General features: G+C 41.1%; 1 protein-coding gene across 2 annotated transcripts in view; it reads right to left on the bottom strand.

The window, feature by feature from the left end:
* Nucleotides 1–12,637, bottom strand: part of CAMK4 (calcium/calmodulin dependent protein kinase IV) — a 301,585-nt gene extending 288,948 nt beyond the window's left edge. Inside the window, exon 1 of one of the 2 annotated variants that reach the window (XM_048849796.2) lies at nucleotides 11,905–12,637. In XM_048849796.2, coding sequence (XP_048705753.2) covers nucleotides 11,905–12,047 — 143 coding nt within the window. In that variant the 5' untranslated portion in view covers nucleotides 12,048–12,637. The remainder of the gene's footprint in view (nucleotides 1–11,904) is intronic. The other variant, XM_075128605.1, reaches the window with a different exon arrangement.
* Between the last annotated feature and the right edge of the window lie 1,373 nt (nucleotides 12,638–14,010).

The following is a 14,010-nucleotide window of genomic DNA, read 5'->3' as shown; positions in this document are numbered from 1 at the left end:
AACTTATACATTTCTGAAGATGATTTTCTTTTGTCCCTTCAGAAGACAAAACACTTAGATTTTGGGGGACAGAAAGCTGAATTTTGTAATCATAGCAAATTGCACTCACATATATTAGTATACCCGCTTTCACCCACAAAAAAGGCAGTTAGATATTCCAACCATTAATATTAATGCCCACTGTTCAGTGCAAGCACAGAATTGTACCTGAAAAAAAAAAAAAACACACCACACACACAAAAAAAACAAAAATTGAAAAACAGAGATTGAGTTGAGGTCTGGATGAAAATCTGTCCTTCAGTCCTTCCTGACAGTTGCTTTACATTATGTTAACCTACAAAACACATCATTATAGCAGAGGATTCATGACTGCAAAAGGGCCTGCCTCCACAGGTGCTAGGAGCAGAAAAAGAATGTCATGGACATGGTATGCTTCACCTTCTGCATTGGCAGGAGGAGATATGTGCACGAAGAAATCAGAGAGGTATGATCCAGCCCTTAAGCTTCCTGTAACTTAATTTGCTCATCTGTAAATCAGGGACAATGGTGTTTGGAGACCAAATTAATTAGAACATATAAAAAGCAGATTGAGATATATAAACGCAAAGAGGAGACAAAGATTTTTCAGATAAATGAGGATTAGGTCTTTGGAATCAGGGGCTTCAATCCAGCAGTTGTGCACAGAAATCACATAGAATGTTGGTCTCCAATCCTCCCTTGAAATTAATAAAAATTCCATACATTGCACAGCTGCCTAATTTGGCCCTTCATCAGTACTGGAGAAAAAGTCTGAACAACTAAAAGATCTGCAATTTGAATTATGTGCAGGTGAACTGTCTACAGGCTTATTTAGGACCTGCACTCCAGTAATTTCCCACTTTTGTAAGGAGTAACAGCAAATTATGGGTTTTTTAAACCCCATTTCAATATAATCAGTCCTGGCTGAAAAATGCTGAATGTTTCTCAGAAACACTGTCCAGAATCTCTATTTTTAAAAACATTTTAACTAGCCTTTAAAAGTCACCCCCAACAACTTAGAGTTTCACATCATTTTCAGAAGTACAAAAAAATGTTGACCATTTCTAACAGTCAGCTAGTGAACCAATTCTCCCCTCTCTTTACCCAATGTGCTTTGATAGCAGAAGGGCCTCTCTCTAGCTGTGATTTCATATGCAAGTCCAGGATCAGAGCCCTGTGGCTTTGGCAAACACCGACACCCTTCAGGCCTTTGTGCTAAGGAATCGTGTTTTATTAGTTATCTATCAGGGAGCTTGGCACTCTGTTCTGCATAGCCTTATATTAAGCGTGTTATGCATTTCAAGTCCTGCAATCAGTTCCATGACCAAATTTAGCACCATACTTATCTTCTGATGACCAATAAGTCTTTCAAATAGACATCTGATTTCTTGTTCAAGAACGTTAAATTCCCCCCAAAAAAATCCTATTTAACCCAAACTTTCCAAAAACTAACACTATTCATGAGTTGAGACTATAGATAGATAAAAATATATAAATGAGAGTGCAAGCACACACATGTACAACTCATCTGTGCTAAAATACCCTATTTTAGTATCCTGCACTCCCCCGCTACCTCCTGAGGTCTCATCCACCTGTTAGACCTTACCGTTCAGGCTGTAAACTATTTGGGGCAGGGACTGTCATTTCTGATATGTAGGTAATGTTTAAACATTAAATAATAAAGTATTCTGCCCATGAAAAAAGCTACATAACCTAATTATCTAGTTATAAAGGACAGAACATTTTACAAGCTTTTAAAATAATCCATTTAAGAATTAACATTAGTCTCTTCATCCAGTGCACAACGCCTATTGATTGGCAATGGCAGTTGCTTATGTGGTTTATGGACAGTACATAACCTAAACTGTCAAACAAAATACTGGAAGAGCTGCTCAGACAACTCCTTATTTGCATTTAGAATTCATATAAAAAAAAATGATGATACAGTTCTGTGATCTGTGCTTATCATTTCTCTCCACTATCCCTTGCAGAGGAAGTTCAAAGGGGACATTTACATTGTTTGCAATGCTCTGCTTGGTCCCTCAGCAGTTACAATTCTTTCATTTTTCAGAAAACCAGAAAGTGAACTAAAGCCAAAAACTTTGTTGACTTCAGAAAGCTAGTCTCAGAAAGATTTTTTTTATTTATTTATTTATTTTAGTGTAGAATAAAAAGCTAATAGACCTTTACACTAATGAACAGATGTATGGCAATAACCATAACACACTTAGTGATATCCTCTATATCTTTTTATACATATTCATGTTGTTTTCATAAATTTAATTCTAAAATCATTAGGTGAATGTACCTTCCCATTTTAAAAGTAATGACATACCAAAACACAAATGTGTGGATATATAATCAAATGTATTTAATTGGAACTTAGAGCATTTGATAAATGTTGTTTTGGACTTAAAACAACAACAGGCTTCCATGTCCTATTTCCAACAGTGATCTTACTCTTTCAATGTGCTGACAGTTCTTAAGATAGGCGAATATCTTTTATAATGTGGTCAAAACCTGCTTTTCCTGATCACAAAAAATCTTAATACTAAAAGGGAAATTACATTAGGTTTGGACTTTGTAGACCTCAGAAACTCAGTTACAATAATTAAAAAACAAGAACACCCACAAACCACAAGTTCTCTGTGCTGTCCAGGACACACCAGGATAATTCTCCATTATCCCACCCCTCCATGGGGTAACCTGGGTAAGTTCTACCTTGTTTACCTTGCCCTGGAACATTCTTCCAGCTGGTGGGCCAGCTTGGACAGAATTCTGTACTGTAATGTACTATGCAACAATCCACCCTACAGCCTCATTACAGGAGATGTGGGCCTAATTTGAAAACCAATCTCACTTCCTGGCACAGAAAGACCTGGGAACGTTCTATGGGTAGTGACTCTCCCTCTTGAGCTGGAGAAGGGAGAAGCACCTTTTTCTCGCCATTCTTGAACCAACTTCTCAAGGCTGAAAAGTGGTGCTGGTGGTCTCTGGAAAGAGCTTCATCCAGCTCTCCTTCATCAAAAGGAACAGTCACCCAGAAAAGGCCTTTGGTGGCAATGATGGAGAAATAAGAGGGCAAAATGAAGAGACCACAAAAGACAACACTCCCCCATCACCCAAAAAGTTTCCATACTCTATATACCATATGCTTCAGAGAATTTCACAGAGTCCTGGGGTCTGATTCCAGATAGTATTTTAAAAAGAAAAAGATGCTGGAACAGAGCTTTTAGTTTCTAAGCAATAACAATTAAATGAACAAGCATTTCCTGGGAATTAATGACTGGCTGGGGAAGTTGATAGCACAAGGCAAAAGCTGAGGATCATTAACCTTTGGCCAGTCATTAATTCCCTGGGAAATGCTATTTGCCAAGCTTGTCATTTTTATTTTCTAAGTATATAATATCTGACACGCCATGAATGAGAGACAGGACCACTACTCAAGGGAGGGGATGGGCAAAATCTGCTACCTTACTCCAGTTGAGTATTCCTTATTCCACAAGTAGCCTCCTTGAAATCAATGGTGCTTCTCAGAAAGTGAGGGATTACTTAACATGAACAAAAGTGCCAGAATTAGGCCCTTAATACAGTGAATAGATATAACTTTAAATCTGTAGCAGCTGTGCAAAATTACATGGTTTAAATTCTGCTACATTGTTATGACACAACACAGGTAGATACAATGAAGTATATTTTCTTCTCAGTGTATGTACTTAACTCCTAATGCTGATAGGTGCTGTACACACACAGCTTAATACACATGCATGTCTTTGCATCTTTGTTCAACGGAAAGGTTAGCGTGAGAAACTCTCTCTTTACAAGGCTACATTAGTGACTGGTATCCAGCTGGATACCAATGAGAGATAGTTCACCATTAGGGAGGCAGAACAGTCCAATGGATAGTACACCAGGCTGGGAGAGGAGGCGGCCTACTTTGGTCTTCCAGATTTGGCCCTTAGATTACCATGGCCAACTCCCTTAACTTCTCCACGCTGTCTCCCAACTCATCTGTTGGGGACCATTACCCTCCTCTACCAAGGATTTTGAGATCTACAGATGACAAGTGCTATTGAAGTGCTGAGTATTATTATTTCACAAGGGCCACCACTTATAGTTGGGGGTGGGTTGTTTGGTTGTTTTTTTTTTTTTTTTTTTGATATGATCATTTTCTATGCCAACAAGCAGCAGGCATTAAGACATCTATCACTGGTAGCCATCTACCTATACTACCTCATGCAGTCACCTCCAGCCCGGGTTATTCACACATCATAGGCCTAGTCACAGCCATGGAGATAACTGGATGGGCCTTGTACATCTCTTTTGTACCATACAGGGCTCCATCAAACTTAGGGCAAGCACTGGCCCATCTAAACAATAATTTAAGGTTGTTATAATAAAGTCCCATTTGGAGAAAAATTTCTGGCAACACTTGAAATACATGTATTCTATTTCTCATATAGGTTTTCTGCGATGAGTTAAACAAACTGCTTTCTTAGTTCTGGACTGCAGATTATAGTGCTTTTGCAGAATTCCTCATAGCTTCTCAAACATCTCTCTCACATCCTAAAGTAACTGATACAACTCCATTATTTTCAGTTTCTGAAGCCCAGACACATCTGCAGTATTTCTAAGAATTTTTACCTCAAGGGTAAGTATTAATTTTTCATGTGACAAATACAAATTTTCTAGATATTTTTTTAAAACCAAAAAGCCACCACAAAGATGGATAGCTGTTGGAACAAATAATGCCATAGAAATAATAAATATAAACTGTTCTCTGGAGAGTAACATTCTCCATTTTAACAGTCCTTCCATAAACACAAACAAGCTGTGAAAATTATACAGAAAGATCCACCTACAGCAACCATTTCAAACCACCTCCAGCACTTATTCTACAAAAGAAATTGAAAGGTTCACTTGGTTCACAGTACAAGACATTCTGCATATTAACTAATAAGGGGTCAGTATGCAAATACAATGTAATACTCTGGAAACACAGTATATTCTGTCACTGCCCATTCAGAAACCCTAATTCTTGATTTGAGAGTGTTTAAACCCCATCCCCCCTATATATCCTGTCTAGTTTACAACTATATATAGGGCAAATGACAGACATCTTGCACACAAAATAAAAATATTGTTCAGGATGTATGCATTACTTTTCTAAAGTATGCATGGTAATAGAACTGGACCTGATAACCTCTAAAAAACAAATCCATTTTGTGTTTATTCCCCAGGTAGCACATCTTTCAATGCATCTGTAATTGAAAATAAGTATCTGCATGTCCCAATCAGTAGTCTATTTTGTTTGGTTTGAAAAACTTTGCTCACATTACAGTATAAACAAATTATATGTTATAAGATGAATTTAGGTCCCATGAAAGGTATCATTGACTGCACTGAAAACTGAACTCCTCTATTTTCCTACAGAGCATGTAGGAGCAGCTTCTGCACACTGCCCCACTGATGAGCTTTAGGCCATTCCTGGAGAAACATGGCAGGCTTAGCAGAGAAAACAAACATTGAGGAAGCCAACAAAGTTAACAATTGTTGTGTGGACACCTTTGTCCACTGGGAATTACTGTAGACTGAATCAGCAAACTCATTTCACATAGACTACGTTCTAACCATGATATGGTAATAATACTTCAGTCACAGTACTATCAGGGTCAGACTCAAATAAGCAGTAGTGAAAAAGCTCTATTTTCAGTTACCCATTTCTTGAGCCGTCTCAGAGATTTAGGTTTAGATTCTGCAATCCTCATTCCAGCTAGGGAGAGTCTTGCCTGAATAAGGCATAGATGACAGATTAGATTAAATCCTGGCCACATTGAAGTCAACAGGAGTTTTGCCACTGACTTCAGGAAGACCAGAATTTCTCCTAGTCCTTAAGCATTAGCAAGCAAATTTTACGATTAAGAAAAAAAAGAGTGGACCAAATTCTGTGCTGCTTTGGAAACTCATATTCTTGCAATTCGAAGTGGCCAGACACATCTTTGTACTGATGTTTGATTAAAGCTCAAAAGCATGAATGAATTAGGCCATTTCTGACTTTAATTACACATCCCTGCCACCCCACTAAAGTTGAAGGCTAAATGGGCTCCACAAAGTAACTGAGCGTGGAATTTGACTTGTGACATTTGGACTTGGATGCTCAATACTAAAATATTGTCTTATTTGAAAGTGAATTAGGAAGATGCAAGTCTTTGTACCACCAATAACACTCTTCTGAAAATACAGGTAGTAAGAGATTTAAACAGGGTTGAAAGGGTTAATAAAGGATGTTTCTTGAGTCATCAGCTCGGGAACTTCCAAACATTCTTACTGTACCGAATTGCCAATCTCTGATGCCTTTTTGCTGTGGTGACCGCATTTTTTCTGTTAATTGATATTAGGGTCCAGTCCTTCGTTCCTTGCACATCGGTTAGTTCTCTATTTTACTGCAGCTTCAATAGGAGTTCTACATGCATAAGGATTCGATCTGGCATCCCTTAACCACAGGCAGTTCTACTAAGAAAGTAAATGATTTTTAAATTTCTCTTCTTTTATGGCATTACAGTACAAGTTTGCTCTGAATTAACCTTTAATTCAATTAGTGGAAAGTGGAAAGTTCCTACATAAATGGCATATTAATTTATCCTATTTTTATAGAAATAACACTTGTGAGCAGACAGCCAGATCCCGAAAATACTACCAGGACAATGCTTTCTACTGCAACTTCAATACAACTACTCAAAGCAAGCGTCATATTAATTCGTGTTTGCAGGACCAGGCCTTAAAGAGGCAGAAGAGAATAATCTTTTCAAGTACTTGTTCAGGCTGCTTTGATAAGTATTCAATTATTTATACATGACATAACTCAGGGTAGAAATTTGTTAATTAGAGACAGATGGGACAGAGTAGCCTAACTCCAAAGCTACTACATTGTCAGAGCTCATTGTTACAGACTCTGGTTCAACACTTGCACTTTCCAAAAATATATGCATTTGGGAGGAGGGGGGAAGAGACTTGTCTGGCAAAAAATAACTGAACAATGAGTCAGTGTAAAACAATGAATTAATACATTCAATACTAGAATCGAGACCACAGTGTTCTTTTAATACAAAGATCAAATTACAGAGCTAAAAGGTCTAGATTATGAAGCCAACTTGAAAATATGAAAGTCTCAGTTATTAACTCCATAAAGGCCAAAATCCTGCTCACCCTATTTGTGAAATCTTAATGGGACTACTTGTATTAGTAAGGCAATCAAGATTGGCCTACCTCAAAAAGCGTTTTTTCTTTTTTCTTTTTTTTTTTTTTGGGTGTACTGCAGAATAACCCACCATTGTAGCAAGCAAAGATTGTGTCAAAAACAAAACAAAAAAACCTGAGTGGTATACATATAGTTTAACAACACCCAAAACAAACTGAGCTTCTCAACTGGGCACAGAAAGCACAGTCTGTACGACATGCAACTCTGTAGGTGATCTATTTATGAAGAGGAACTACAAAGCTGTTTTGTAGGTTGTCGTCACATGAAGTTCTGCAAGGTGATATGACAGCAGACAGCACTGGCTTAGAGTTTCAAATAAAATGTATTATTGCCTTCTAAACATATGCAAAATTAACCCATTTCTATAACAATAATGCTGCTAAAACAAGTGCTGTTACCTGACTTTAGAATTCCCTTTCAATTACTGCTATATAACAGCTTTCATGAACAGGATTATTAACATAAGATGTTAGCACGGCTCACTCAGCATCACTAAAAGATGGTGGGTTCACAGCACACAAGTACTTGAGCTCACCCTGCATTGTGTCATTAGGGATTGAGGCCTGGATACACAAAGAGATTTAGGCGTTGCCGCACTGTGTGTTGCAATGCCTAATTTTTAGGCACCTAGGAAAAAAAATCCACAGGAACAGTGCTAAGTCTGGGCTGCACAGAGGTATCTCTCTCTGCACAGATGATCCCCAAACTGGAACCCCTCTCCTGGAGTCAGGCAGCTTAAGCACCTACATAGCTTCTTGTGGTAGTGAGTTGGGCAGCTGCCTCACTCCACACAAAACAGCGGCACCAGTGCCATGCCCACTCACCTGATTGCTTTAACCACTGGGCTAAAAGATTTGCCAGTATTGAACCTGGATCTCCCATAATTCTCTTCTCTGCCAGAGTGGGGAAGAAAGGATCTGAGCAGGGGTCTTCTACCTCTCAGAAGAGTGCTCTAACTGCTAAGCTATGGGATATTCTGATGTGGTGCTCCCTCAGTCTCTTCTCTTGAAGCAGATCCACTAGGTATAAATAATGAAAGTGATTGGAGCAGGGGAACAAAACCTATGGCCTCCCACCTCCCAGGTGAGTTCCCTAACCACTGGGCTCAGTGGAACAGTCATTGGGCACATGAGCAAGAAAGAGACTCTGTAAACCGGTGGTTTGGCCACCCACCTTAGAAGTTGAAGACAGACAGTCCAATCCCCTTGCTCCAATCACACTTTCATTATTTATCCTCAATGAAACAGCTTGTACAGGAGAGATTGAGGGAGCCCCCACATCAGCATATCCCACAGGTAAGGACTCTAGCCACTAAGCTGAGAGGTAGGAGACCCTTTTCAAATCCTTTCTCCCTGCTCAGGCAGGGAAGGGCATTGAACCTGGGCCTCCCACATCCTAGACAAATGTTCTAACCACTGGACTAAAAGTTCTAATCTGGCTACCACCACTGCCATCCTGGCCAGATTTTGATTAGGATTTGACCTGGTAGGCAGCCTCTCAGCATACCTACTGAATCTCCTAAGAAACGTGTACTCTAAAAAAATATAGGCATTGAGTGAATTTTGGCACCTACAGGATTCAGTGCAAGTTTTGTGGATCACAGTGGAGGCAAAAACCAGGACTTAGGTGTCTAAGTCTGGGGTTTAAGCATCTAAGTATCTTTGTGGATTGGGGCCTGAGTGCACAGTGCTTTCCCAATTCCCATTGGAAATACAATGGGAACTCTGGGTGCTTAATAGCTCTCAGGATAAGGACCTTGATGAGGATTACACTAGCGAGGCTATACTTTAAATGAGAAGTTAGCCCAGAAGGTTTCTGATGATGGTTCATGTGCACAGAAGAGTCCGATGTCATTTTTTGACAATGAGGGAATAACTCTAGAGACCCAGCCAGAAATATTCCCTAATAGTCAAACTGTGTATGAGCTGTTGGCTCTGCCAACAATCAATACATTAGAAACATTAAACTTTTCTGTCACTTTCTGATTCAAGATACGGAGTGCATAAAATTTGCCATACCAAAATAAATTATATTCAATACAATTCCAATAAAAATGATATCTGCAGATATGTTCACAACTTAAATTGCCTTTTTTTAAAAAATGCATTGAGTATCAAAGGAGTCATTTGTTACATAATTTTACCTCTCCTCTTCAAATAATCTCTTTATACTAATCTCAATTGCATAAACTCTGTACCTGATAGTACATAACATAAAAGATTTTACGTTTCTGGGATACTACAAGTGTAGTATTTTATGTTTAACATTGCTGCAAAACCTTTTCTCAGGATATTGTGAAATGCAAACTCTCAGCTGAAAGACACACTGGGCAAGATACAGAAAATATACAACTCACCAATTCTGCCACCTACAGAGTATTAACAAGTGCTGTATTGTTAAAGTCAAATGCATAGAATATCATTCATGAAGGCCTTTCGGTTCAAGTTATTATCTATATGGTATGTGCAATCATCATCATAAGTGACAAAAAGGGAGGAATGTTAGCCAAATACTCAACAGCCAATAAGATTTTGTTTTTTTTTTAAACACGCAACCATGTCAGTTCAAGGATTTACTTTTCCTTTCAGGTAAAAACATTGTAATTACAAGTCCTTCTGTGAATAAACTGATGCAACTGCGCTGTCATCTGTGAAATTTTTCACTACGAGATCGTTGATCTCATTTTACTTCCTACTCTGTAAAGTTTATGACAACTCATCCATCCCTATTATACATGTTACTGCATCACATCAATTCTTTTATTTTCCACTTCTAAATGCAATATCATCTGCTGATAATTCTATACTGATACAGAAAATTCTACACAGATATAAAAAAGGAATACTTATGGCACCTTAGAGACTAACAAATTTATTTGAGCATAAGCTTTTGTGAACTAGATCTCACTTCATTGGATGCATGCAGTGGAAAATACAGTCAGGAGATTTTATATACACAGAGAACATGCAACAATGGGTGTTACCATACACACTGTAACGAGAGTGATCAGGTAAGGTTGTTTCGTGAGCTACAGCTCACTTCATCGGATGCATGCAGTGAAAAATACAGTGCGGAGATTTTATATACACAGAGAACATGAAACAACCTTACCTGATCACTCTTGTTACAGTGTATATGGTAACACCCATTGTTGCATGTTCTCTGTGGCTCATTACTTCAATGGCAACTTTGCCTGAGTAAGGACTGCAGCAGCGTGCCCAAATTCATACAAACATGTCTAGTATAAAAACTCAGAATTAGACTGTCAATTTACTTATAAGTGTGGCCGATTCACAGAAATTCTTAACAGTCACTCTGCACAGTATTAAGCCCAGATTCTACAAACACTTATGTGGGTAACTCTACTTATGTAAGTTACTCACATGGCTAAGCATTTAAAGGATTGGGCCAATAGTGTGTTTTTCTTAAGAAATTAACTGGTATTTTCCTTTTAACATAGGACTTGCATGACTTTCATTCTGAACCGAATTTGTTTTCTGTGTTTGAACATGCGTGCACACCTGCAAAATGGACAGATATGCATCCAGCACAAAAATACTGACACCTCTTTGGACCATCATTTACAGTTTAACTTTTTCAGCTATTGAAATCAGGGTGCATTCATCATCAAGACACTGTAATTGATAGACAACAGCAGTAAATGCCTCATCTTGAGCTTTCCTAGTACAAAAGAGGCAACCCTGAAATGTGTTAAATACTGTAAACCTTACAGTGAGCAAAAAGGTGAAATGTCTACTTCTCAAAATAGTTATGGTGCCATCTCTGTCAAACCAAAGTAGGCACGTCACAGGTGAAGGGCAATAGCTGTACATGCTGGTCACCATGAGGACATGATCTCCAGATGGTATTTGGAATATATATTCTCTTCCGCCGCCCCCCACCACACACACACACACCAGTACAGGGAAGCCTAATAGTTTAGGCTCTTCCCAGATAATTAGTGCTAAATTGTTCCCATACAGGGTTTCTCTTTGTATCAACATGTCAGTTTATAATCCTACTTGCAACTGTTTTAAGTGATTCATTCTCCCCTTCACTACTGAAAAGCCACTAAAGCAAGCTGGTATTTAAGTTTAATTTCCCATGTCACTGGTCTTAAACAGCAAAAACAAAAACAAAAAGTTTACCATCACTAACATCATCTTGACTGTCCCCTCCCCAGCCAAAAAACCCAACCCCCCCGTAAGTCTTCATCTCCCTCTAGCCCTGGAAACGCGGGGATCTAGGAAATGCTGCATACTCTACATGTAGGGGAACTGCCATAGAGCCAACAGCACTGGGGAAGAGGCGGTCTCCCTGGCTGTCACATCTCTCTCCTCCAGTTTCAGGTACCCCTCATAGAAAGAAGCCAGCATGAGGGGTCGGGGGAGAGACTCTAAATACGAACCACACTCAAAGGAAATGCAGCAGGCGGGCTGGGGGGGGGGGGCAGCCAGCCCCACCTCGCAAGGGAAAAGTCCCCGCAGCCTCTGACACCGGTTGCACGCGTGGGATCCTGCCCTCCCCAGGCGCGGCCACAAGCCAAAGCCGCCGGCTCCGCCGCCCCGCGCAGCGGAGGATGCCCCGGAAATGCCCCTCGCCCAGGGCGGCAGCCGCCCGTTCCTTACCGTCCCAGCTCCGACTGCAGCTCGAAGTAATGGGCCAGGGTGTCTTTGTTGGAGCCGTCGATCCAGTAGTCGGGCGCCGCGCCCCCCGCCCTGCCCGCGGCGGAGGCGCTGGAGGACGAGGAGGGCACGGTGACTTTCAGCATGCCGGGACCCCGGCCGGCCGGCGGCTGCCTCCCGCTCCGGCCAGGCTGCGGAATCCGAGCGCGAAGGCGGCCGGGCGCGGCGCTTCCCCCTGCCTCGCCCTCAGCAGCGGCCGCGGCTCCTCTCCCGCGCGCGGCGGGGAGCTGGGGACTGGCTGGCGGAGGAGCCCCGCGCTGCCAGGAAAACTTCCAGCCTCAGCAGCTGCTGCGCTGCCAGCCGCCCGGCAGAGGCAGGCGGGGAGGGAGCGGGCGGGGGTCCGGGGGCGGCGGCGGCAGCAGCGGCGGCAACACACACCGCGGTGAGGAGCGGGGGCTGCAGCTCCCAGGGGAGCCCACAGCAAAGCCGCCCCAGCTCTCCCGCAGCGGCTCGGTCCTGGCGCGTGGAAGGTGTGAGCGGGGGCATCCAGGGGCGGGAGCAGCGCCTAGAGCCACGCTTGCGGTTTCTTTACTTGCTGGGCTGCTGCCATCGCCATCCACTTCCCATTAAAGTGATGCTGGAGTCAGTCCCGGGATCGGCTGAGCGAGCGCAGAGCCTCCCACTGGCACCGGGCCCCCAGCAGCCTCTCTCTGCCTGTATGTGAGCTGCAGCCAGTAAGTATACCAGGGTACCTGCCTGCCGCGCCGCCTTTCCCCGGGGCCCTAATGCGCTCTGGGTTCCTCTCCGGCCCTCGCAGCAGACTGGAAGATGCTCTGTCAGAAGGGAAGAAGCACTGTAAGAACCTAACGCCCCGAGCTGTTCCTTCTCCCCCCGCTAGCACTCCCCCGAGCGACTGTTAAACTAAAGATCGCATCTATTTTTTCAGACTTTTCTTATTGTTACTAAAATCTCTTGGTTATAAACCGGCTGTTTTTCTGCCCTTCACTCATCTCGGGAAGGAAAATTAACGGGCTAGTTTCACTCCCCACCCCCCACTAGTGAGTTTCACTTTCAGATTCTCGTGCAATGCCATAACGCTACAAAGTCTGGGTTGCGAATACTGCAAGAGACTGGTTATAAACTAGGGGAGAGGTGTGTCCCGTTTTCATTTACATTCATAGCATCGTGTCTTTGCTTTAAGCACCAGTACTAAAAGTTGTCTTCACTACGTGGCAGTATCTCTTTAACTGTAAATGATTACACTCCAATAGCAGCTCCCCTTATTTACTGCACTGCTACATTACAAACATTAAGAACATACCACTGCATTTATAGCACATGGAGACTGAATTGGGCTCTAGTTCTGAGTATATTTACACGTTTAATTTTACTCAAATGAATAAAGGCAAATGGGTGTTTGCCTTTTCAGGCCTAAGTGTGTATTATAGTTATACTAAAAATATTGGAGTACTTGTGGCACCTTAGAGACTAACAAATTTAGTAGAGCATAAGCTTTCATGGGCTACAGTCCACTTCATCAGATGCATAGAATGGAACATATAGTAAGATTATATATAGATATATATAATATATATCTATCTTCCGACTTATCTGTGTGTGTGTGTGTGTATAAGTTGGAAGATTATATATATCGATATATATAATATCTATTATAATCTTCCAACTTATATACACACACACACAGATAAGTCAGAAGTTACCATATAAACATGTATGTATACACACACACACACACACACACACACACACACACACACACATAAATTGGAAGATAGATATATATTATATAGACATATATATAATCTTACTATATGTTCCATTCTATCCATCTGATGAAGTGGGCTGTAGCCCATGAAAGCTTATGCTCTAATAAATTTGTTAGTCTCTAAGGTGCCACAAGTACTCCTGTTCTTTTTGTGGATACAGACTAACACAACTGCTACTCTGAAACTAAAAATATTGTTAGAGTAAATTGGCTTGTGAGTTAATGGGGAAAATTTAGTCTTTTTGAGTTAGATTCCCTTCATTTTTGGAGCACAAACTTGGTGCTAGAATTGTGTCCATATTTACTTCATTGAAAAGCCTCTA

The sequence above is a fragment of the Caretta caretta genome, chromosome 5 (genome assembly GCF_965140235.1).
Source record: "Caretta caretta isolate rCarCar2 chromosome 5, rCarCar1.hap1, whole genome shotgun sequence".
NCBI classification, from domain to species: Eukaryota; Metazoa; Chordata; order Testudines; family Cheloniidae; genus Caretta; species Caretta caretta.
Note: the sequence above shows the minus strand (reverse complement) of the source record. Positions and strands in the feature narration are given on the sequence as shown.